The 23,374-nt window shown below is 56.0% G+C and overlaps 1 protein-coding gene across 1 annotated transcript in view; it reads left to right on the top strand.

Annotated features, from left to right (window-relative positions):
- The window catches only part of TMEM255B (transmembrane protein 255B), a 35,669-nt gene that overhangs the window by 347 nt on the left and 11,948 nt on the right, over window positions 1-23,374 (top strand). Inside the window, exons 2-5 of the mRNA XM_027590706.2 lie at window positions 3,402-3,544; window positions 6,099-6,161; window positions 16,326-16,415; window positions 22,310-22,390. Of these exons, the coding sequence (XP_027446507.2) occupies window positions 3,402-3,544; window positions 6,099-6,161; window positions 16,326-16,415; window positions 22,310-22,390 (377 nt within the window). The remainder of the gene's footprint in view (window positions 1-3,401; window positions 3,545-6,098; window positions 6,162-16,325; window positions 16,416-22,309; window positions 22,391-23,374) is intronic.

The raw sequence follows: 23,374 nt of genomic DNA, 5'->3' as shown, positions 1-23,374 counted from the left end.
ACAAGTTCCTGGAACCCTGCTTCTTCGGCCAGACTAGATGCAGCCTGGAGGAGGCTCAAGGGCCAGAATGACGAGGGTGTGTTTTGCTGGCGGGGGTCAGGGAAGATTCTGAAAGGAACGGAGAGTGAGGCCAGCTGCGCCTCCTGCGCTCCCTGCCAGGAGACCCTGCCAAACCTGGGCGTGTGCCTCTGGGCTGCCTGCAGCATCTTTGGAACGTTTCTTATTAAAAACCAGAGGAGTTAATGTTGTTTGATTTGCAAATAATGATCGAAGAACCTGGATTCTTCCTTGAAAGAAACAGATGCACACCCCCCACTCTCTAAAGCACAGTGCTCTGTGTACCTGTGTTTTCATCCTCCAGAACGGATTACTTATGCGTGGGCGATGAGAATGAGGTCTGTACTAGCCGGTTGTTATTATGTTATTATACTGCAATGATTGGTGGTTTAAAGAGCACTTTGTTTTTCCTTCTGACGAATTATACCAGGAGTTGGTCTCTTATTCAAAAGTATAAACATTAGTGTAGCTGCGTGGGCTTACGGGTGGGTACTTTCTACCTCACATTTCTGCGGTCAGCACCTTGCATGTCACACCTATAAAATCCGGAGACAGGAAGCGGATGGCTGAATCGCAGGGTTCTGCCCCAGTCTCTTTCCCGGGGGCGTCACGTTGCCTTTCCCGGGGGCCAGGTGTTCCCACGCGATGAAGCAAGCGCATTCTTCTCTCTGGGAGGCCATGACCTGGGACAATTCCAAACTGCAGCACCCAGTCTGGGGATGCGATCGGCTCCGTCCTGATGTGACCAGGCTTTCCCAGGAGCTGTGGCAGGGAGAGGGCTGCGGATGGGCGCAGGGCAGGGGCACAGGGGTAACAGGGAGATGCCACCGTGGCCTTCAGCATCGCCCCTCAAACTCCTCTCCCAATGGGAGGAAAGCCAGTTAGGAGCACCTGCCACTGATCTGAATGTCCACTCCACCCACGAGGAATAGATTGACTACGCTCACTATGCCCAGAACTCACGCATGTTCTCTTGTTGGACCCTTAGAGCAGTTAAGAGGTGGGTAATGAAGCTGGCTGTCACCCCCACCCTGTCCAGATCGGGAAACAGGTCTGTGCCTCCAGGCAACACTAGGAAATCTGCCTGTCGTCTGAGCCAGGTTGTGGGGTCCAGCCGCAAGCAGGGCAGACAGGCCCTGCTCCACGGGCTTCCCCTCCGGGCAGCTGGACACCACATGGCCAGTCCGGGCAGCCGCCCGTAGGCTATAAGTCCAACCGTACAGATTTTAGTTAACAGTCCGGACACATCATTTGTAACAACACACACGGTAACAGTTCTGCATACGGTAGGATGATTGGGGGGCCCGTCCAGGGGGCTCTGGGGGCCTTCCTCCAGCGCAGGACCCTTTAGTCTCCAAAACCTGATCTAAAAATGCATATCTCAGGGTAATTATAAAGATGTCCTACCTTCCTTCCTTGAGTTTCTTTCTTGTTCCCTTATTTTTATGCCGTGTCCTGTGTTTATAGAGTATTTAAGGTCAGGAGTCTCCTCCTTGTTACCTGTGCTGTGCTTGGAGTGAGGACACGGCAGCTGGTCGGCACCGCCACTGTCTTTCTGGGCCTCCGGTTAACCTCGGGCGGGACCTGTCACGGAAATGCTGACAGAGCGGCATCTCCTTGAGCCAGAGCCTCAGAGGGAAGGCCAGACTGGGAGAAAGTGACGGAATGGGACACAGGAAGACTTACATGACCCCAAAGGAGATGGGCTTAGTTTTTTGCTCTGTGATCAGCGTGTGAGAGCATCACTAAGGGATCCGAGGAGGGCTTCCTGCCAGGCAGGTGCACCTGAGGGACTGAGAGACAGGACCACGGGAAGCTGTGCTCCGGAGGAAGCAGATGCCGAGGCATCTAGCTGATGGTTCGGGGCGTAAGATGTGCTATGCCCTAAATGAGGAAAAATAGCAATGGAAAGTCCTTTGAGGAGGAGGGCATTTGTGTGAGCTCGCGGGATGACTTACTTGCGTAAGTACTTTAGGGACCCCAGTCGCAGGTGCTGTAACTTGACTTGCCATTGAGCTTCGCTGACAGGACCGCAAACCTGTAAATTCAGACACAAACCGTCCGGAGCGTGAACATGAGTGCGTGCAGCGACTGAGCCTGGAGGTTGCCGTCATGTGCGTGGCTGCCTCCCCTGCTAAACACACGTGATGCTGATTGAAGAACTTTGGTGCACAATGAAGGTCCCCGTTTTTCTTCCATCCTGATTTTGTTTTGGAGTCACAGGGATCCAGATGTTAAGCTTCCACAAAAGCAAAACCCAACAGCCTGGTTGGACTCAGCGTGGCCTCTTGCCTTGTCCTCTGCCGGCCTCTGCTGTGTGGCCGCTGCTGAGGTGGGAGCGGGAGTCTGTGTGCTAACAGTCCTGTAATGAGGCCTCCCTGCCTTCCCCGAGACACACCACAGGGAAGATCGTTAGATGAACGAGAAACCCAGAAGTCAAGACTCGACAGAGGGACAGACAATGGGAAGGTCTCCTTTCTGGCTGCTTTCTTGAGTTCTGTGACACCTAGAATTATGTTTGCCCACAAAGACTGGGACATCCAAAGCAGCGGCTGTAGTCCAGAGACTTTAATCTGCTACTTAAGTTTGGAGGTAGACAACCCAGGCCTGTCTTTCTGCTCTGCCATTCTGCAAGTGTGGTTTCCGGTCGCAAGGTTCCCTCAGGGCCCAAAATGGTTGCTGGGGCTCCGTCTTTATGCTCACATTCCAGGCAGGAGAAAGGCTGACAGGGAGAAAGGCAGAGCGACAGGCTCCTCTAAGAGATTTCCTGCAGGGCCTACTGAATATTTTTTGTTTCGATGGATGATAAATGGTCAGGCATGACCTCTGTTGTGGGTTGCCCGGGCGAAGGCTTTGGGGGACTCACAGACCAGGGTGGGCATTGGTTTTGGGGGTGAGCCCCAGTGGCACTGATGTCTTAGGCAAGAGAGCTGGAGCAGGGAAAAGACAGATCCCCACCTGCCCTCATGGGGCTCATTATGGGGGTCCGATATTGGGGTAGTAAACACTGGAGCACTGGGGGCTGCAGGGGGCGGCCAGGGGCTCCCACTTCCAACCGTGGGACACGGAGGTGCGGGTGAGGCTGTGCGGGTGCAGATGAGTGTCCTTTAGGAAGGACATCGAGGAGCTGGGTGGATACCTTTCAGGTGGGCTGGCGGGTGAGGAGGGGGACCCTGATTTCCTGCCCTGAGAAAGAAGTGTCCATGCACAAGCGTGGTCTGGGGTCTTCCAGAGGCCGCTTCGGTCACCTGAGGAGGGAGTGGCCAGGGCAGGAAGCGCATGGGCTGGGTCTGTGCTCTGAACCCAGCCTCTTGCTGACGGTTCCTCATTTGTCCTCCTTCCAGAAGGGTTTGCGAGGAAAAAGAAGACTTCCCTTTGGTTTGTGGGGTCTCTGCTCGTGGTGTCTGCCTCCATCCTGACCGTCGGCCTCGCCGCCACCACCAGGACAGAGAACGTGACCGTGGGGGGCTACTACCCAGGGATCATCGTGAGTGCTATTCCCCTCAGGGTCTGCTGGGAGGCTTGCCGGTGGTGACACGCTCCACCCCAGCTCATGGGGTTGGAGGGTAAGACACGGGAGCTGCTGTCGGTGGTTGTGGTCAGCAGAATCTGCCCCGAGGCACCCGTGTCTTCTCCCGGGCCCTGTAGCTGTGGTGCTGGCTGGCTGGCCAGCCTCAGGAGGCGCCATCATCCTGCCTCGTGCAGCTGGGCCGGCGTGAGCACAGGGCCCTTACAAGTGCAGGACGGCGGGCGCAGGGTCGGAACCTGAGATGCAGGAGGACGGTGGAGGTGGAGCACGCCCAAGCCAGCGAGGGCGCCGGCCCTGGAGCAGGACAGATGCCGGCCCAGACTCGGCCTGGGGCCTCCAGACGGAGCACGCTGACCGCACCGAGCCTGGCAGAAGGGACATGCGGCTGTAATGCAGTCCTGCCAAGGAGCCCCAACCGCGGTTGTGCTAATCAGTCACGGTCCTGGGGGCAGCAGAAGAGGGGTCCTCCACGCCTGATTTCAGATTGCGGGCAGGAACGCCGCACGGTAAACCGGATACTGAGATCTGGCAAGAAGTGCCGCCCAAACTCAGAATTATCGAGGGGATTTTTTGAACTGTGAATTCACATCCACTGATGTTGGCACAATAGAACTTGCTCCAAGGGCCCACACTGCACACGAGGAGTCTGTGGGATTGGCTCTGTCAGCTGAGATGCCCTTAAAATGCACCAGAACCCTGAGTTGCTGTCATAAATGCTAAGTCCAGGTTTTTTTTAAAAGGAAGTTCATTTAATCACATTATTCTTATTAAAAGTATTATCAGGATTAGCAATAATATTGGTAACATTTTTAGCAAGGATGAAAAGGTGGCATTAAATATTTAAAAATATTTCACATATATTTTTCGCTTCATCTTTATCTTATACTTTATTTTTGTTTTTTTGTCTATGCCCTATAAATCTACATTATCTGCCTGTGTATTATTTATGAGTAAATATATAAAGAGTGCTGTGCAGGAAAGTTTTATCAGTAAAGTCTTAAGAGCTGCCAATATTCTGGGGGCCCCACCTTTCTGCCGTGGGTGGTGGGTGGGGAGGGGACCCTGGACATGGTGTCAAGGTGTTGAGGGCAAGCTGCTGAGGGAGCCAGGCTCCGGGACCAGGCCAGGGTGGGACCCGCGTCAGCCTGCCAGCTCTGAAGGCGAACTACGGAGGAACAGATGAAATGCACAGGAAAATGGGGGTAAAAGTCAGCTGTGCGCAGATGCCGCATCTGCAGAGTTGGTGGCAGAATGGCTCCCGGGAAGAAACTGGGGCTGGGGGGTCGAGTGCCCCACCTGTTGGAACGAGGACGGGTGAACCCTAACACACGCACTTTAACACGGTTAAGTGGGATTCTGACGCTTTTGAACTGAGGAGCTGGACTGTGGTATTTTGAAGCTGCACATGAAGAAAACGTTCCTCTTTCCTCCTTGAGAATTCTTAAATTATTGGTGAAAACGTCACCCGTGCTCGCGTGCCCATCTCCACAGACAAGGCTTCCTTAGTCATAAACGGGTCTGACTTTCAGTGCACTAAATTTGACACTGGCCCTGAGCACCCACCGCGGTGCCACTCTGCAGTCGGCGCCCCAAACTCAGACGCAAGCCCAACCTGCCACCTGCTGCGAGCCACCTGCCGCGAGCCGCCCAGTGCAGCTCCACCTTGTCGGCCGCCCTGCACAGCGTCGTCCCAGGGCGTTGGTCATTACTGAAGAAAGTCTCCCACCAGGTGGACACACTCAGTGGAGGGGTCCCGGTGCCCCGCCCTGGATCCGTCGTTTTGGGGCGAGCACAGCCAGGGTATGTTCCTCCAACAGCCCGCCTTCCTTCGTCCAGGGGGCTGGGAGCTGAGGCTTTCTGGAGGACAGGAAGACCCCCTTTGATGTCCTCCCACTGCTGGAGCCTCCTTCCTACCTCTCCTCCCCAAGGCTACCTGTCTGCCTACTCACCTGAGTCCAAAGCTCACCTGTGATTCGCGTCGGCCACGTCCACGGGTGACTGACAACACTTTTTCTGCATACTCTTGGTTCTGGTTTCCCAATATCTCACCTGAGGAGCCATTCCCTGACTCGGGCTTCAGACTGGTCCAGGAGAAGCATCAGGTGGGCCCCTCACCTGACAACCAGATGCAGAAGATGGGCTGTGAGTGCTCTGAGTCACCGTGAAGGTGCTGTCCCTCTGTGCAGGAGGTGAGGGGTACATGATACCCTCTTTTCTGTGATCAAGCGTTAAAATATTTGAACATGCAAGTTGAGACAAGTCATGTTTCAGCAACTTCTATTCCAATCACTGACTTTGACTGAGCCTGAGAAGCCTACCCTAATGGGCATGAGCTTGTCGGCCACTTGGTGGTTAAGGTGGTAGGGGGAGGGGCGATTGGCCAGCCTTGCCCCTTCGATAAAATGCTTCTAAGGGTGGCAGTGTCCTGCGCATTATTTGCTGTTAAAGACCAGCATTAAGCCTCAGGCATGCTAACCAGAGTGTTTTCTCCCTTGTTTTTCCTTCGGTCCAGCTGGGCTTTGGAGCTTTCTTAGGAATTATTGGCATCAACCTGGTGGAGAATAGAAGGCAAATGGTAAGAATGCACATTGCTTCTTTCAAATGTGGGGTAGTAAGAGTGTTGCCCCTCAACAGAGTATGTTATAGCTAGAGCTGGTGTTCCTAGGAAAGCCCCCCTTCCCAGTCCAGCAACCTAGGATCAGGGCCCAGGTTCCCCAGGCTGTGCACTGCACAACTCTGGACTCGGGGCTTATGGGTGCCCTTCACAATTAGTCTAAGTGAGCGTTGCTTCTAGGATCATAGGGTGCATCCTACAACCTAGCAGCTGAAGTTGAGACACGGGAAGAAAGCTTAGGGGGTGGGTGTGGGGGTGGGTTGGGGGTTAGGGAATTAAATGACAATGTATAGGCTCTCCCAAGCTGAGAAGCGAGGGGAGGCCGATGGAAAAGCAGGAGGACCCGGGGCTCCGATGGGCTTTACAGAGAGGAAGTGGAGACACGGGTGTATGAAGAACGCCAACTTTGATCAGTCTTCCGAACATGGTATCTTCATTAATGATTTCTATTTGGCATCTGTTCATTGATGCACGGTTTTGGGGATGGAGCTCCAAGATCAGTCAGTTAATTTTCCAATTCACGGTGGCGGCGAGTGTTGAATCTTGAGAGGTTTTCAGAGGGGATCTGGGGCTGCATGGCCGTTTCTGACTAGTCCCTAGCCCTGGCCTCTCGGGCTCTCAACCTACTTTTTCCCCTATTTGCTGCCACTTGCCTAGGGCTTTCAGTGTGTGCGGGGGCTGCAGCGGATGGCCCCATGTGTCCCCCGTTCCCTGGCTGACAGTGGAGGTCTGTGGCTTAGCTGTGGTGCCACTGTCATGACCCACACTGAGAGAACGCCCCCGGGGCAGAAGGAGTGAGGGGGACAGGTCCTGGGATGGGGCCGGAGAGGGAGCAGGTTGGGGAGATTTGGGTTCTGGCAGAAACAAGTGTCTTGTCCTAACTATCGGGAGGGTGTGCACCTGCTCTGGGCCACTGGCTGTGAAGAGGTGGACAGAGGGCTTCTGCCACATGTCCGGGCAGTGCGGGACCCCACTCTCCTTGCCCGGCGCGGGGGCGCTTGTCCTTGGCTCCTGCAGGCCCCTCTGCCCGGGAGTCTCTTGCAGGAGGGAGGTGGGGGCAGCACCCAGGAGACAGAAGCAGCCCTTGCCTCCGAGTCTGCCCGATGACACCCCCAGGAGGCGGTGCCTTTAAAGACTCTCACAAAGCTCTTTCTGTGTCCTCGCCTGAGCGGTATTTAAGAATCTTCAGTGGGAGAAACAGATTTCCTTCCATGAGTAACCAAATTAAGGTGTAACTGTCCCCAGGGGAGGTCAGTGATTTAAAGCCACGCGAAGGGCCGGAGCTTGGAGAGAGGGTACCGGCTGCGGCTGTGGCTGTGTGAGGAGAAGCTGCGGCCCCCTGTCCACTGTCCAGGAGGCTGCCAGTTCCCCAGAGCCTCACTCCCTCGAGGCTCCTGCTGATCGACTTTGGGTCTGGACTGCGGTAGGCCTGGCTACTGTCACTCAGGTTCCCCCACGCTGTGGCCCGTGTCAGAATGCCATTGCTTTATGGCCAAGTCACGTTCTGGCGAATGGATGGGCCACCATTTGTGCATCTGTCATCAGGGACGGTCACTGAGGCCGTTGCCACGTCACGAACAGTGCCGCTGTCAACCTTTGAAGACACATGTTTCCATTGCTAGGAGTGGGACTGCCAAGTCCTATGGCAGTCATTGGCAGAACCGTTGGCTCCGGGCTCTCCAAGCCCCCCAGCATGTATGCTCATCTGTCTGGTGGGCATGACCCGGAATCTGTTTCCCTGATCATTAGTGACCTCGAGCTTCTCTTCACGGGCTTATTGGTCTTTTCCGTCTCTTTCTGTAGACAAATGTCCGTTCAACTCCTCTGCTGATTTTTAAGTTGGGTGACTTGTCTTTGCATGACTGACTTGGCAGAGTCCTTTACGCATTCCCCCATCCAAGCCCTTTGTCAGATGCATGACTTGCAGATACTCTCTCCCGTCTATGGGCTCTCTTCACCTTCACCTTCTTGACGGCAGCTTTGAGGCACAGAAGTTTGCAGTTCCAGTGAAGCCCAGTTTGTGTACTCTCTCCTTTGTTGTTCGTGCTGTTGGTGCTGTTTCTCTCTTTCTTTTCTTTTTTTAAGATTTAATTACTTATTTGAGAGAGAGTGGGAGCACGGGCACGAATGGGAGGAGCAGAGGGAGAGGGAGAGAGAAGCTCCAGCAGACCACGCACGGAGCACCGAACCCAGCGCGGGGCTTGACCTCCCAACCGGGAAGGTCGTGACCCGAGCCAAAGCCAAGAGTGGGACGCTTAACCAGCTGCGTCACCCAGGTGCCCCTGTTGGTGCCATTTCTAAGAATCCCATGCCAGCTCCAGGATCATGAAGACTCACCCCTATGTGTTCTGCGTTTCATTGCTTACATGGAAGTCTTTGGTCCAATTTGAGTGAACGTTTGTGTATGGTGTGAGGTAGGGGTCCACTTTCTCCATGTGGCCGCTCACTTGGGAAGTCTGGCTTTTCCCCACTGGCTGGTCTCGACATGCTCGTTGGTCACCACTTGGCCCCACGTGTGCACCTGCTTCTGGCTCTCGGTTCTGGCCTTTTTGCCCACAGGTCTGTCTTTGTGTCAGGGCACAGTGTCTCAATTACTGTTGCCTTGTAGTCAGATTTGAAATCAGAACATGAGCCTTCCTGCTTTGTTCCTCTTTTTCAGGATTGTTCTGGTTATTCTCTGTCTTTGCAATTTCGTGTGAGTTTTCAAATCAGCTTGCCAATTTCTGCAGCAGGGTCAGCTGGGACTCTGATGTTCAATCTATGGGTCAGTTTAGAGAGTGTCGCTGGCTTAACGAAGTTAAGTACCCTGACCCATGGGTGTGGGATGTGTTTGTATGTTTTCTAGAGCTATTTTCATTTCCCTCAACAATGTTTTGTTGTGTTAAGAGTCTATTTTGTGCTTCTTTTGCTAAGTGTATTTCTAAGTATTTCATTCTTTTGGAGGGTATTATGAATGGAATTATCTCCCTAACTTCATTTTAGGAGTGTCCATTGCATGCGTGTAAAAATGCAATAGATTTTTCTGTTGATCTTATATCCTGTAGCTCTGTTGAACTCATTCTTTCATTTTGATAGTTTCTAGTAGATTCCTTGGGATTCTGCATCCATAAGATCATGTCACCTGCAAGTAGAGACAGTTTTGCTTCTTCCTTCCCAACTGGACGCAGGAGGTCTGTTTTAGAGGCTCTAGTAAGAGGAGAGCGATGTGGGGCCCGGCTTGCCTGCAAGCTTCCCGGTGCCTCAGACCAGAGCCTTCGGACGGGAGTTGTGGGTGACGCCTGGACTGTCTCAGTTCTCCTTGTCAGGAGACTAACTTTGTAGAATGAATGCGTTCACTAACACTTTACTTGATGTTGATGGAGACCGAAGCCTGTGTCCACCACTAGGAGAGCTGTGATCTTAGGAAACTTACTCGACCCTTCTGGACCTGTTTCCTCATTCCCAGGACTGCGGGGAGGGCCCGTGGGAGGCACCAGGCACCACACTGGCCCAGAGCAGGTGTCCGGCAGCAGTGGCCACGGTCAGACCCCGTTCTTAAGCACCCAGGCCTTCAGGAGGTTTGGGTTGCTTCACGAGTCAGTAAATAGCAAGCTGAGAGAATGCATTTCACATGCGTCCAGATATGTAAGAATGCTTTCTTCTTTCTTGATTTCTTTTTAATTTCCTCTGATAGAAAATTTAAACATATGTGAAAGTTGACCTCATGGTCATCTTATCTCCCACCCACTTCTTCCCTCCCCATGTTATTTAGAAGCAAATACCAGACGTACTACTGTTTCGTCTATTAAAATTTACGGGGTAGAATCCGGCTGTGACAAAGTGGCTTCACCATCACGTCTGTCCATCTCTATGTTTGTTTCCTGTGACATCCCAAGAATATGCCCCAAAGTGAGTCAGCTTTTCATATTTGTCTATTAACGGGGAGTTGCTGCCTTCTCCTTTTACCCAGACAGGTGCCTGACTCATGGATTTCACTACCAGATCTGCCGTCCAGACGGCCGCAGAGGCGGTGGGGAGACGCCAGGGGCTGAGAGCGGTGTGGGAACCGCCTATCTGCTTCTGTACGTGTGAGACACATGCAGACAGACAGACACACACACACAGATGCACAGACAGACACACAGACACACACAGACACACAGACACACAGACACACACAGACACACACAGACACACAGACACACACAGACACACAGACACATACAGACACACACAGACACATAGACACACACAGACACACAGACACACAGACACACACACACACAGACACACACAGACACACACACAGACACACACACAGACACACACAGACACACAGACACACACAGACACACACAGACACACACACACACACACACAGACAGACACACAGACACACACAGACACACACAGACACACACACAGACACACACAGACACACAGACACACACAGACACACAGACACACAGACACACACACACACACACACAGACACACAGACACACACAGACACACACACACAGACACACACACAGACACACACAGACACACACAGACACACAATCACGGACACGGCGTTCCCTCTGGAACATGGTATAAAACCCACAGAACCATCAGGCCGCGAGGAAGTGACAGGTGCAGAAACGTCTCCCGCAGTGGGTTAGGGCACTGGGACTTCTTCTGCCTGGCCCAGAGAGAGCCAGTCTTCCTGTGTTGTGTGGTGGGGCCCCGGCTGTATCCTCCTGCTCTCCTTCACCTCTTCTGCTTCGGGTCTGGACATCGCGGGTCTCTCGCCGGCCTCATTGGGGGGTGTCCAGCCCCACAGCTCCTCACGCAGGAGCCGTGGCAGCCGGTGCCCCTGGGACCAGCCTGGGAGGGGCTGAGAGGAGGAACGACCCAAGCGCTTTGGGCACGGTATCCCGAGGTCCCGGCCCACGGCACCAGGGGATTCGGAAGTCATTGGGAGGAAGCCTGCCCACGTCCACGGCAAATGCCTGGAAAGCGGTGCAGGAGGTCTCTGCAGCAGATGTGCAGGGAGCTCTGCACGGGGCACCAGGCAGGCGCTTCGGGGAGGACGGGGAGCTGCAGTGCAGGCAGGGGAGGTTCAGAAGGACACGTCCCAAGGCTGGGACAGGGGCGTGGGAAGCTCTTGGGGGGCGAGTGCTGGAATGCGAGCTCGCAGTGTGGACTCGTCCCCTGTGGCCACAGGTACCCAGGTGCTGTCCCCGCTGTGGGTCCCCTTGGTCTCAGCTCGGCCCCTGCCCTGCGGACCTGCTCGCATCTCTCCCTGCACACTGCCAAGGAAGCTGTCTGGTCCTTTATTGGGGGGGGGTTGGTTCAATCTTACTTTGTAGGGGTTTGTGGAAATCTGCTATTTCTTCTTGAGTCAATGTTGGTGATCTGTGCTTCCTAGGGATTGGTTCATCTCGATGATCACATTTGTTGGTGCACAATAGCATCTTCTTATAATCCTTTCAATTTCTGTAAAGTTGGTAATAATGTCCCTAAATTCATTTCTGATTTCAGTCATCCGGTTTTTCTCTCCTGTTCTCTGAGTTCAGCTAAAGATTTGTCAGCTGTTGACGTTTTCAAAGAACCACCAGGAACATTGATTGTCTTTATTTCTCTTCCCCTGTGTCTTTTATCTCTGCGCTAACCTTTATTATTCCCTTTCTTCTGTTGGCTTTGAGTTTAGTTTGCTCCTTTTTTCCAGTTCTTTAGGGCGTTAGTTGATCGGCGATCTGTCTGCTTTATCAGTGTGTGTTTACAGCAGTGAGTTCCTGCCGAGCTTTGGCGCCTCCTCCGATCGGGGCCCCTGTAGGCTTTCATTTCATCCCGTTCACCTCAACCTGGGGTACGGCCTCCCTGCTGACTTCTTCTTTGGCCCACTGGTTGTTTACGGGTGTGATGTTTGGTTTCCACATATTTGTGGATTTTCTGTTTTTCCACCCGTGATTATTTCCAGCCCCATCCTTGTGGCTGGGAAGAGGAAGGTGGGGATGGCAGGGGTGTGGATGGAAGACACACAGACTCCAGCCTGGGGTCACGGGCGAGGCAGGGTGGTCTGTGCAGTGGTGCACACCAGGGCGAGGCTCAGGGCCCACAGTGTCCCCAGCAGAGGACCCCAGTCACAGCCGGGGGCAGATGGTCCACAAGGGATGAGGGACACCTGGTGAGGGTTGGCCCAAAGTCCTGGCCCCCTGCTTGGGGTGTCGGGACTACCCGCGGGCTCCCTGGTGAGGGCCTAGTGACGTTCTCCTTGGCAGACCGCGTCCCCCACCGCCTTGTCCACGTGATGCCCCTGGGCTGTGGCCTGAGCCCCTCCACCTGCGCAAGGGGCCACCCTCCACCCGGCCCTTCTGATTAATGCCCCCTCCACCGGGGCAAATGTGTCTCCCAAGCCCTGTGGCCTGACCACTCTGCCTGTCCCGTGCCCCCTCTAGATGCCCCCTCAGACCAGCCCCGTGCTCTGCACCAGTTCCCACCTGATCATCATTTACCTGGGTCATTGTCCCCAGGAGCTAACTGTCGCCTTCCCACCTCTTCCCGTCCACCCCCTGCAGCCAGAGGACTCTCAAGCCCCAGGGCAGGCCTTCCGAGACCCTGCTGAGAGAAACACCTTGCCCGGTAAGACCCTTTGGTGGCCCTGAGTCAATGGGGGTGTCTAATGCCCCGGACGAGAGGCCTGTCCACCAGGTGACAACCTTCCCACCAGGCGACAAGCTTGCACCCACTTTTTTCTCTCTTTCCTGCATTATCAACATGACCTTATCTATTGGTGTTTGGTTTTTAATCTGGCTTCCCTGCTGCAGTGTAAACTCTGTGAGCCCAGTGGAGATCTGAAGGTGCCCTTCCCTTCATCCAGGGAGGAGGGACCCGGGCAGGGGGGTGAGGCCTGTTACCTCTATCCTCGTGGGCTCACGGCCTCTATGCCGAGTGCGTGTGTGCGGCAGTCCCCATGCAGCCTGGGCATGTTTTCGAGGGTGGTGGGCAGAAACGCAGGGCCAGTCGAAAGCTGACGAGAACATTCAAGTGATGGGGCAGTTTGTGTAAGACCAAACCAGAGCGCATCTGTAGATCGAGAGGGCTGAAGGCAGCCGGGCAACGATAGAGGATGCTGCGCAGGTTCGGGGTGAAATCAGCAGAGGTGTCACGGGAGGCCTCGTGGCCACCGCTGGGTCAGAGCTGGTCACGTGGCCAGGACGTGGAGTGTGGCACTCTCTGGGGGGCCATCGAGTCCGTGCATGAGGACCTCGCTGGGGAGCAGGTCCTGACAACGCCCTGCTTGCACACTCCTGGTGAGAGATGTAGCAGGCCGTCAGTGGTCAGGGGCAGGGCCGCTTCCAGAAGCTTCTCAGGTGAGTGGGAAGTGCTTGGTGGATGTCCTGGCCAGCACCTGAGCTGGAGTGTGGGTGCACAAAGCACGGGGCAGGGGACACCCACTTCCGACGAGGGCCCGGGGCCAGGCTGGCCCCAGACCACACCGGGCTCTAGGAGAGCTGTCACTGGGGACAGTCCAGCTCCTTGAGGACACCAGAAGTGGCCTGGGGGGTGGTGGGGACGAGGGAGGCAGATGTAGAAGAGGGGAGGGCACCATGGAAAGAGCGTTCACACCGTGGTCTGTGAGGCCCAGGGTGCCTGTGGATCTAGAGCATCATGGGCCAGTGTGAGCAGGGCGTCTGGGACAAAGCCCGTGCTCGGGGGCGTTCGCTGGAGGAGTGGGCTCTCCCTCCCGTTGGATTTGTGCCAGAGAGTCTGCCCCCCTTCCCGAGATCGCGGGCTGCTTGGGAGGCCTGGTGGAGGGGTGCGGGGCTGCATCCTGAAATCGCAGGGTGGCCGGCCCTCCCTGTAGATGACAATGATGTCACAGCTGCAGGAGTGGAAGGGACACATGCGTGAAAGGAACCTGCCCTCGAAGGTGATTCTGTTCATCATCAGCCCCTCTGGCCGGGGACTAGCCCCAGGGGACGTGGTGGCCCCATCACAGACAGGGTCCTTCCCTGTGGGCGGAGAGGGTCCTCACATCACAGGAGGAGGCGGCCGTGATGGGGCCCGATGCTAAATGGGGCGACGCTGCCTCGGGGTTCGGGCCAGTAGGAGGGGCTCAGCATTTCTTCCCGAAAGGCCTGAGCCGGGCAAGGACCAGCCACATTGCTCTGGGGCCTGCAGAACAGGCAAAGCGGGAAGCTCGCAGTCAAATTAGGTGCAGGCTTTCATTCATTTATTTATTTATTGTGGAAAACGAGGTGCCTGGCCTCCCCTGCAGGAAATTTGAAAACCTCCGGCTGATCTTCTATAGATGTTTTAATGCATTTTTTCGCAGCAGTGATACAAACGCAGGGAAGTTTGGTGCCGTGTAATTTCTGCAGATGACGCTCCCAGGCCTCCCCATCCCGGTCCTTTCCTTGTGCGCAGAAGGAAGGACACATGCGGCTTCTCCCTCCTGACCAGGATGAAGGAGGCGCTTTGGCCTTTGGCCACCTCCACGGTCAGCGCGGTGGGTGGGCAGCGCCGCCCGGGGCCACGGCCCCTGTGGCCGCCTGCTGGGCTGGGCTTCCCTCTCGCGTGCAGACAGTCTGGTTGTGACGGAGTCAACGGGCCAGAGCTCTCTGCAGAACAGTTGGTTTGGGAGCTGCCATGGGCCGCAGGAGAGTTGTTCTTTGTTGTTTGGATGAACAACGGGCGGTGCTGTCCACACCCCGGGGCCTCAGACTCTCTTTCAGTCAATTTGTCATCGAATGTCAGGAGTGTCAGACCCTGGGGAAGAGCCGAGGACCTCTGTCGGCTTTGTCACATGGGCCCGTGGCCCCAGAGAGGCAGGCTCCCAGGAGGCGCTCTGGAACCATCCATTCAATGCAAGAATGAGTCAGGGCCAGCGCCTCTGTCTCCAGAGGGGGAAACTGAGGACAAGACAGTCACCAGTTCACAGACCCCCAGGGACTTGGGCAAAGCCCCTACTTGTGAAGTCAGGGGACAGTTTCCACTGGGCACTGGCAGGGCTGGGGTCTAGGGCGAGCCGGCCCCCTCCCCAGGGCGCTCCTGCCCCACTCTGGCCCCTGGAGTGTCAAGCTGGTGGTATTTCATACCGGCTCCCTGTGCTTTGTTGAACAAATAAGTAGTTCAGGTTAACAGGGATGGAGAGGGAGTGGCCCTCTTCGAAAAGCAGCCAGTGAGCCTGACTCTGACAGAAGCAGCTCGCACACGTGGAAACCCAACCTGAACAACCTGGGAGAACAGTCTGGAGCACATTTCCAAGGCTGGAGACCCAGAGAGCTACTCACAAACACTGTGTCCTGCTTACAGCCTGCTGTTCCGAGCCGCTTTATGCAGAGTCCCGGACCCAGTAAATAAACACACACGCTGTGGGTCACGCGAGTGGGGTTCTTGCTGCTGGAGGGATTACAGCTTAGAAGTTGTGGCTGTGGTTTTGATGCTGTTAATACTCGGGGAACCTCGGCGGATGACATAGGGGAATTCTTTGTACTACTTTTGCTACTTGTTTTGGTACATTTAAAATTATTTCACAAAAAAAGTTTTAAAAATTTAAAGAAATGTCCAACAAATCCAAGGAAAGGTTCTTAATAGAAAAGCAACTGGAAATAATGATGAGCCTTTTTGCCCATCAGATGGCAGCATCTAAACAATTAATAATAGGAAGTGTCTTTTGGGTATAAGGAGACAGGCGCTAGACAGTTGGAGTAAAAATTGGCAAAGCCTCTTTACGGGACAATGTGGCACTTCTCTGATGCTAAGGTGCAGAGACCCAAATGTGTCCTGTCTGAATGTGTGGGGTCTTGTGGGCTTCAGGGTCCGTCCTGCTGAGAGTCCCACACAGAAAACCCAGATTTGTACACAGAACATATGTAGGGTCTTTGTCGCAGAGTTTGCAATGGCAAGAAATTGCAGACCATTTAATAATCCACTTATTCATGAGGGGCACGTGGGGGACACGGGCCAGAAGCTCCCCGTCTGCCCTGCGGGAGAACCAACAAGAATGCAGCCCACCTGGGTCTGCTGAGTCGGGGCGGGGTGGGGGTGGGAGAGGCCGCGAGCCCGGGCAGCAAGTGGGGCTTTGGATGGTTTGTACTTGAAGAACGGTTGTCGGGAGCACGTAATGCCCACTCACTTCTCTACGCTCTGCCCCAGCTGGTCGCGGCCATCGTGTTCATCAGCTTCGGTGTGGTGGCGGCCTTCTGTTGCACCGTTGTGGACGGCGTGTTTGCGGCTCGGCACATAGTGAGTTCCTTCTCCTACATTTTGTTCTCCATTGCTGGCGGGGGCTTAAAAACATCTACAGAAACAAAATTTCATTTTGCAGAATTCAGCTCACTGACCTTCTTGGTTCCTTTCTCCACTTGTTTGCCAAACGCTGTCTGTCCTTCTCTGGCTTTTCCTCATTCCCTGCAAAACTGAGCTGCACAAGCGCACACCCATGCACGGACAGGAGCACACTCACGTGCACACACACAGTCACATGCATACAGCAGCATACACACACTCGCGTGCATGCACATCTGTGCACACTCACATGCATACACTTGTGCACACACTCATCTGCATGCACACGCACATGCTAAGCACACTCACATACTCATGTGCACATGCACACACGCACGAACACGCTCGCGTGCACATACATGCACGCACACACGGGTGTGAACACGAACACACTCGCACACACAAACACACGTGCGTGCGCACGCACACACTGACACACACAGGCACCAGCATCGGCATCTCAGAATCCAAATTTTCAACTTCTTACATGACTTTCCTCTACCTTAGCTCTGAAACCTCTGCCCGAGCACTTAGTTCAAATTCGTGTCTTGAGAGCGTTTTCTCACTGATGCTGTGGCTGTGAGACCCTTTACCTCAGTTCTATCTCCCGGTGTGAAGCGTCTGTCAGTAGTTGGTCCCTTATGGCGGAGCCACACCAGGAGCTCACTGTGGCACCGCGGCCCCGACTCAGGGTGCTGGCTCATTTTGTTTGTGACGAGCAGGTTCCAAGTGAAAGAGAAATCAGAGCGACGAGGATGATGAGCATAAAGATACTAAAGTCTGCTAAAATTGGTCAAGGCAACCAGGCATCCATTGTCAGATTAGGTAGGATAGTTTTTAAACCTTTTTGTATGTTTAGAAAAGCTTTGCTATAATGTCAGGAAATGGCTCTTGTTTCAAACTGACCTGCCCTTGGCCCACATTTCCTCTGAAACAAGACGCCCGTCATGTACGGCTGCTTTGACCTTGGATGTCGGACACAGGAGCCGGCGGGGCTGGTGCTGGCTCGGCCTCTGCCGTCCGCGAGGCGAGCCGTGTCGGCTTTCCCAGTGTCCTGTCCGCGGAGACGCCGCGACAGACGTCTACAGCCTGAGGAGGGCCGGGCGGGCCGCCGACAGACACCGTGTTCCTGCTGCCCCGAGGCCTCCGAGCTCGCCAGTAAGCACACCGCTCAGCAACGGTGTCAGGGTTGTGCCACCCACGGAATGCTCTGTCCCCACAAATGCTCATGTGGAAACCTAGTCCCCAAGGCAACGGTGACTGGGGTGCAGCCTTTGGGAGGTCACGAGGTGGGGCATCTGTGAAGGGACGTCCTCCTCGTGGGCCAGCCCACGCTGTCGCTGAACCCGGAGACGGGTTCCCACCAGACACTGGGTCTGGCGCCCCCTGACCCTGGACTCTCAGCTGCCAGACCATGAGGAGCAGATGTCTGTTGCTCACTGACCCCAACTTACGGTGTCTTTGTGGCAGCAACCCGCATGGACTAAGAGATTGGTACCAAGAGTGGGATGCTGCCCGGGGTCCCCAGGGCTGAGCAAAGCCCTTGGCGGGGGGAGGCAGATAAAAAGGTGCAGGCTTTTCAGTCCAAGAAGCCCAGGAGCAAACTGTGAGCTCAGGCGAGTCTCCTACTCGGAATGGGGTGATGCTCCTCTCCCAGGGTGTGGTTGAGGATGACCTCGAGTCACGTGTGTCTTTTAGGGGCTGCCAAATCAAGGAAGACCACCCTTTTCTGGGCAGACCCTGTTCTTTTAGTTGAAATGAGATGTGGACTTTTGGGAACCCACAGACAGAGTCTGGGCAGAAGGCTTCACAAGACCATCTTTTTCCCTCTATTAACTACAGAGCCAGCAAGAGCTGGGTTTTCCTGAGAAGTGGTGACATGGTGTTTGAAGATGGGCATCTTCACTGGGCCCCAGGTTCTGCCTGACTGGTGACCTGGGAGAGGAAGGGGCTGGGGGAGCATGGTGAGGGGGCTGGGTGCAGGGCCCTGATGCACCTTTCCTTGTTCGTCTGGAAGGGAGCTGAGGGAGAGTGCTCTGGGTTCCCAGCTCAGGGACTGTGCATGAGGCCCAGGCCCCTGGGGGTGGGATCAATGTGGGGAGCAGGGGCCTGGCCCCACTTTCTGTCTGTCCATCCTTCCACAGTGGTCCCGACCTGGCACCCCATCTCTGCCCTGAGAAGGCAAAGCTGTCAGAACTTCGTGAGGCTCCAACGTGCCCTGAATAAACTTGAATGCTTCCTAGGTCTTTAAAAAGTGCAAGGGGCGCCTGGGTGGCTCAGTCAGTTAAGCGTCTGCCGTCGGCTCAGGTCATGATCCCGGGGTCCCGGGATCGAGTCCCGCATCGGGCTGCCTGCTCAGCGGGAAGCCTGCTGCTCCCTCTCTCTCCATCTGCTTGCCTCTCTGCCTACTTGTGCTCTCTCTGTCAAATAAATAAATAAATCTTTAAAAAAAGGAAAAGTGCTGGCACCTGGTGTTAATCTTAGGCTAATCCGGGTTTGCCTTATAGTAAAACCTATTCTTTCCACTTTTCTGTAAGTTTGAAATTATTTCCGAATAAAAGTTTTAAAATGCAAGGACGAAGTGCACGGCTTCACTCTCTCCGGTCAGGGGTTTGAAGTGAGTGCTGTAGGTGCGGTTGGCCAGCCCCGGGGTGCTACCGCCTCCAGAGAGCTCAGGCTTCCCCAGATACCGAGGGTGCTTGCTGAGCCCGCCACACGGCCCACTCCTCACACCCTTGCACTTTCCTTTAGTCCTCGGCTTGGTTTTCTGCTTTGCTCTGGCTGACGTGGCCGTTGTCTGCAGGGCTGGCCCGCCCTCCCTGCGCAGGGCGTGTGCATCAGGGAAGCCACGGACGTGGGTCCGAAGGAGCTGAGTTTCCAGGCTGAGCATGGGCAGCCGGACTTGGGGGCTGGGGGTGATTGTCCAACAGACGATAAAATCAATTGACCAAAGGCTCTTTCCTACAAACTTGTCACCGGCTTTTAACACCTCCCAATATTTTGATGTTAAGATGCCGACAACTGGGAGACAAAATGTGGGGACACCAGGATGTGGGGAGCACAGGCCTCAGGGGGCCGGATGTGGTGCCGGGCACAGCGTTGAGCCCAGCGGCACCCAGGCCTGCAGAGCTCCGGCCGGTGGCCTCTGGACCGCTGGGCCTGCAGGGTGGACGCCCCTTCCTGTGCCCACAAGCACCTAGGAACGGTGACAATGTGGCTGGGCCTCGAGGACCACGCCAGTGCCCGCCGGGCCTCGGCTCCCCTCCCGGGTCAGTCCCAGCCTTGGGCCTTCAGTCGCTTGCACGCTTGCCGCTCACGGCCTCCACTCCAGGCTCCTCTCTCCCGGCGCCGACGGCACTCGCCTTGCCTGCCCAGCAGAGGCCAGGGGGCTTGGGTTGGGCAGGCAGCCTTGGGAACCCTGGTCTTGAGGTCTGCCCTGTGCATGGGTGTCTTCTGGTCTCTCCTCCCACTCAGACACGTCGCAGAGAAATTTCCTTCAAAACCACTTGTTTTGAAGCAGGGGGGTCTCCTCAATGCCGCGTGCGGGAGTGACAAGGGAAGGCGTGTGCTCCCTTGGCACCTGTCCCCTTTCTCGGACGAGTGGGATCTGTCGACTGGTTTGCAGACCAGGCGTGCATGTCGCTGCTAGCGCTCCCTCGTTCCAAACTGGCGGGTGCCTCGCAAAGCGGAATGCCGGGCCCCGGGACTCGGAAGGTCGTCAGGACATCTGTCAGGAATCACTGATTTCTACCCAGCGGGGCCTTCTGGAGGATCGTCTGCAGGACTCGTGGTTCTGGTTTATCACAGGAGACATGGGAAATAATGGGGTCAGCACGGACTTGTGCAGAACGGCTTCGCGGCTGGGACTCGCCACGCTGCAGACGACGGGGGCACAGTGTTCTCTTCCTCCCGGGGGCCCCAGTTCCTCGTTCACAGCTGCCCTCCCCTTGTGCAACAGGCCAGGGCAGCCGATCTCTCTGGAAAAGGTCAGGGTCAGCACACTGGGCCTGTGGCCACGTGGCCTTGGCCACAGCTACTTAGTGCCGCCGTTGCAACACAAAAGCAGCCACAGACCATATGTGGACAAATGAGCATGGTTTTGTGCCAATAAAACTTGATTTACAAAATCAAGCTGCGGGCTGGACATTGCCCAATGGCTATAGGGGGCCGACCCCTGCAGGAGACACACAGGGTTTCAACTGAGCTTTAGTGACTTAGAGTCTGATATTAGTAAGTGTGGTGTCTTAATGTTAATCTAGGTGGAATGGTTAAGAAATAAAAACTGTGTCAACGGTCTTTCTGCACACCACTGCCCATTTTCCTAGAGCAGAATGAGTGGGACTCTGGGCTCTCTCCAGCCCCTGCAGAGATGAGGGTTATCCCCCGAGAAACACAATCTCTCAGGCTGTCATACATTCAAAAACCAAGTTTGTGTGACAGGTGGGACTAACATAGGTCACAGTTTTATTTAATTCAAACTAGTAAGAATATTTCATCCTGATTGGACACTGAAGATCAGACAGAAAATGAAACCTGGTCACCAGTGCTTCTGTGTTAGGAAGAGGATTTACTGAGAAGTCCAAGTCTGACACCAATTCTTCGTCTCTGATTGAAGGTGGCGCCAGCCGGCTGAACGTCTGTGTCCCCAGAACACGTGTGTGGTGGCCAGACCGCTGTGCGGACCAGCCACTGGGAGGCGATCAGGGTCAGATGGGGTGGGATTAGTGTCTGGACAGAGACCAGAGCCCGCTGTCCGCCGGGGGAGGCAAGGCCGGAGGAGGCCGGCGCCCTGGTCTCGGGCTGCTGCTAGGGTTGCGGAAACAGGTGTCCGTGATTCAGGCCTCCCCGTCCGTGGCATGTGGTACAGTGGCCAGAAGACTGGAGCAGAAGCAGTGGCAAGATGTCCCAGACCATGTGGCCGGCGCTCCCGTGGGGCTGGACTTGGCCCAGGACAGGGTGACCCGTGCATCTGGACCCTTCCAGGAAGGCCACGAAGTCAGAAAGGGTGTTGCTACGTGGTTATCGGCGTGAGGAAGGGCACAGGAACCTCCTCGTCGGCAGGAAGCTGCCGTCTGTCACACGGTATCACCAGTGCCCGGGACCGGGTGGGACGCTGAGCTGGAGCTGCTAGAACAGGGCCTTGTAGGGATGACACCCCCGAGGGAGGGAGGGTCAGAGCGGAGTCAGCGGGCATCTGGCGAGGGCTCAGGGGCGGTCACCGCAGGGCCTCAGGGTGCCTGCACAGCGGTGGCACCAGCCCCCCAGCCCCTGGCCCTGCACAGCCCTGTCGTCTGTCCTCCATCCGTCCTCACCCATCTCTGAGGGAAGGTAGACCCACGCGGCTGCTCAGCTCCGTCCCCTGGGCTTTGTCCAGAAGGTGCAGTCACGGGTGGTTTCCTATGCTCTTCTTAGGTCAGAGCTGGGAGCGCTCTGAGAAATAGGACTAACGGAGAAATAAATACTCCTTGTTATTGCTGTGTCCCCTAGGGGCGGGCACCGTGTCTAACCTGGGTACCTTCCTAGTCTGGCACTGCGATGACCCCTGGATGCTGGGCACAGACTTGGATAGGGCCATAGGTGGTGCATGTATGTTGAGTGGTTGGTGGGTGGACAGCTGTCGGGAAGGAGGGAGGGGTGGAGGGAGGAGGGACCTGTCGGCGCCTGCAGGGCAGGTCCTGCTCTCTGGGGCCCAGCTGCTCTGGAAGGAGCCTCGGTGCCCGCCGCCTCAGCCTCCAGTTGGCTTTGGTGCCCCTCCCTGAGGCTCAGAGCCCAGGCGGACGGGTCTGACCTCACCCCTGGGCCCTCCTGACGGGGGAACGAAACAGCCACATTCCGCGTGTCCTTGTGCCTAGGAGCTCAGGCCCCTCACCGAGGGAAGATGCCAGTTTCTCACCAGCGAGGTGGGCCACGTGCACGACGCCCCCCAGACGGAGGTACGCGGGGCACAGGTGGCGTGGGGGGCTTCACTCCGCTAACCGGGCCCCCAGGCTCCCTGTGCCCCCTCAGAAGCTGAGTGCTTTGCTTCTGGCGTGCTTGCTGACCCACGGGATGCAGCGTGCCTCGCGGACCCACAGCGGGCCTGCAGCCCCCTGCGGGGTGGGTGCGGCCGGCTCACTGACTGTGCAGCCGGGCCGTGCCGGGGCCACTTCCGCTCGGGCGGGCCGTCCTACGCCAGCTCTGCATAACTGTGTCAGCCTGACGAATCATGGCCTCCCCACTGCACAAGTGTGGACGAGCCGGACACCGGGAGCAGACACCAGGGCTCACCCCCAACGTGGCTTGCGGGCGCTCCTCGAACCTCAAGGCCTGGAGGCTCCCTGCTGTCCGGTCCAGGGGGCGGCACCCGTCTCCAAAGGCTGCCCCCAGCCCTCCTGGCCTTTTCCCTGGCAGGGGATGGGGATCCCGAGGCCTCTCTGTCCGGGCCCTCCCGGCACACCCCCACCCGGCCGCAGACCCTTCTGCCGTCCGCCCTTCCTGCCCACACTGAGGTATGGTCACTTGAGGGCCAACTGTTGACCTCTGCTCCTGGAGTCACAGAGGGGCGGGACCCCGTCCTGAGCCCCATCTGTCAGGCCTTCTGGGGACAGGCCTACGTGACCTGGGGCTGCCCTGGCACCCTCCTTGTTCCCAATCTTCTGTCTCTTGGAGCCGGCCCAGGAGCTCGAGCTAATTCTGATGCCCCCGCCCCCCAGCTTGTTGATTCAGTGGACACAGGGTCTGAAATGCTCTAAAGCAGTGGCCAGCAGCCTTCCCTGTAAAGGGTCGGTAACATTCCAGGGTTTACAGGCCGGACGGTCTCTGTCCCAGCTACCCAACCTGGTCTCTTGGGTGTGAGGATGGCCGAGGGCAAGGTGTAAACAGAGGGGTGTGGCCATCCAGAGCTCTGCAGAACGGGCAGTGGGCAGTGCCAGGCTAGA

This window comes from Zalophus californianus, chromosome 3 (genome assembly GCF_009762305.2).
Source record: "Zalophus californianus isolate mZalCal1 chromosome 3, mZalCal1.pri.v2, whole genome shotgun sequence".
NCBI lineage: Eukaryota > Metazoa > Chordata > Mammalia > Carnivora > Otariidae > Zalophus > Zalophus californianus.
Note: the sequence above shows the minus strand (reverse complement) of the source record. Positions and strands in the feature narration are given on the sequence as shown.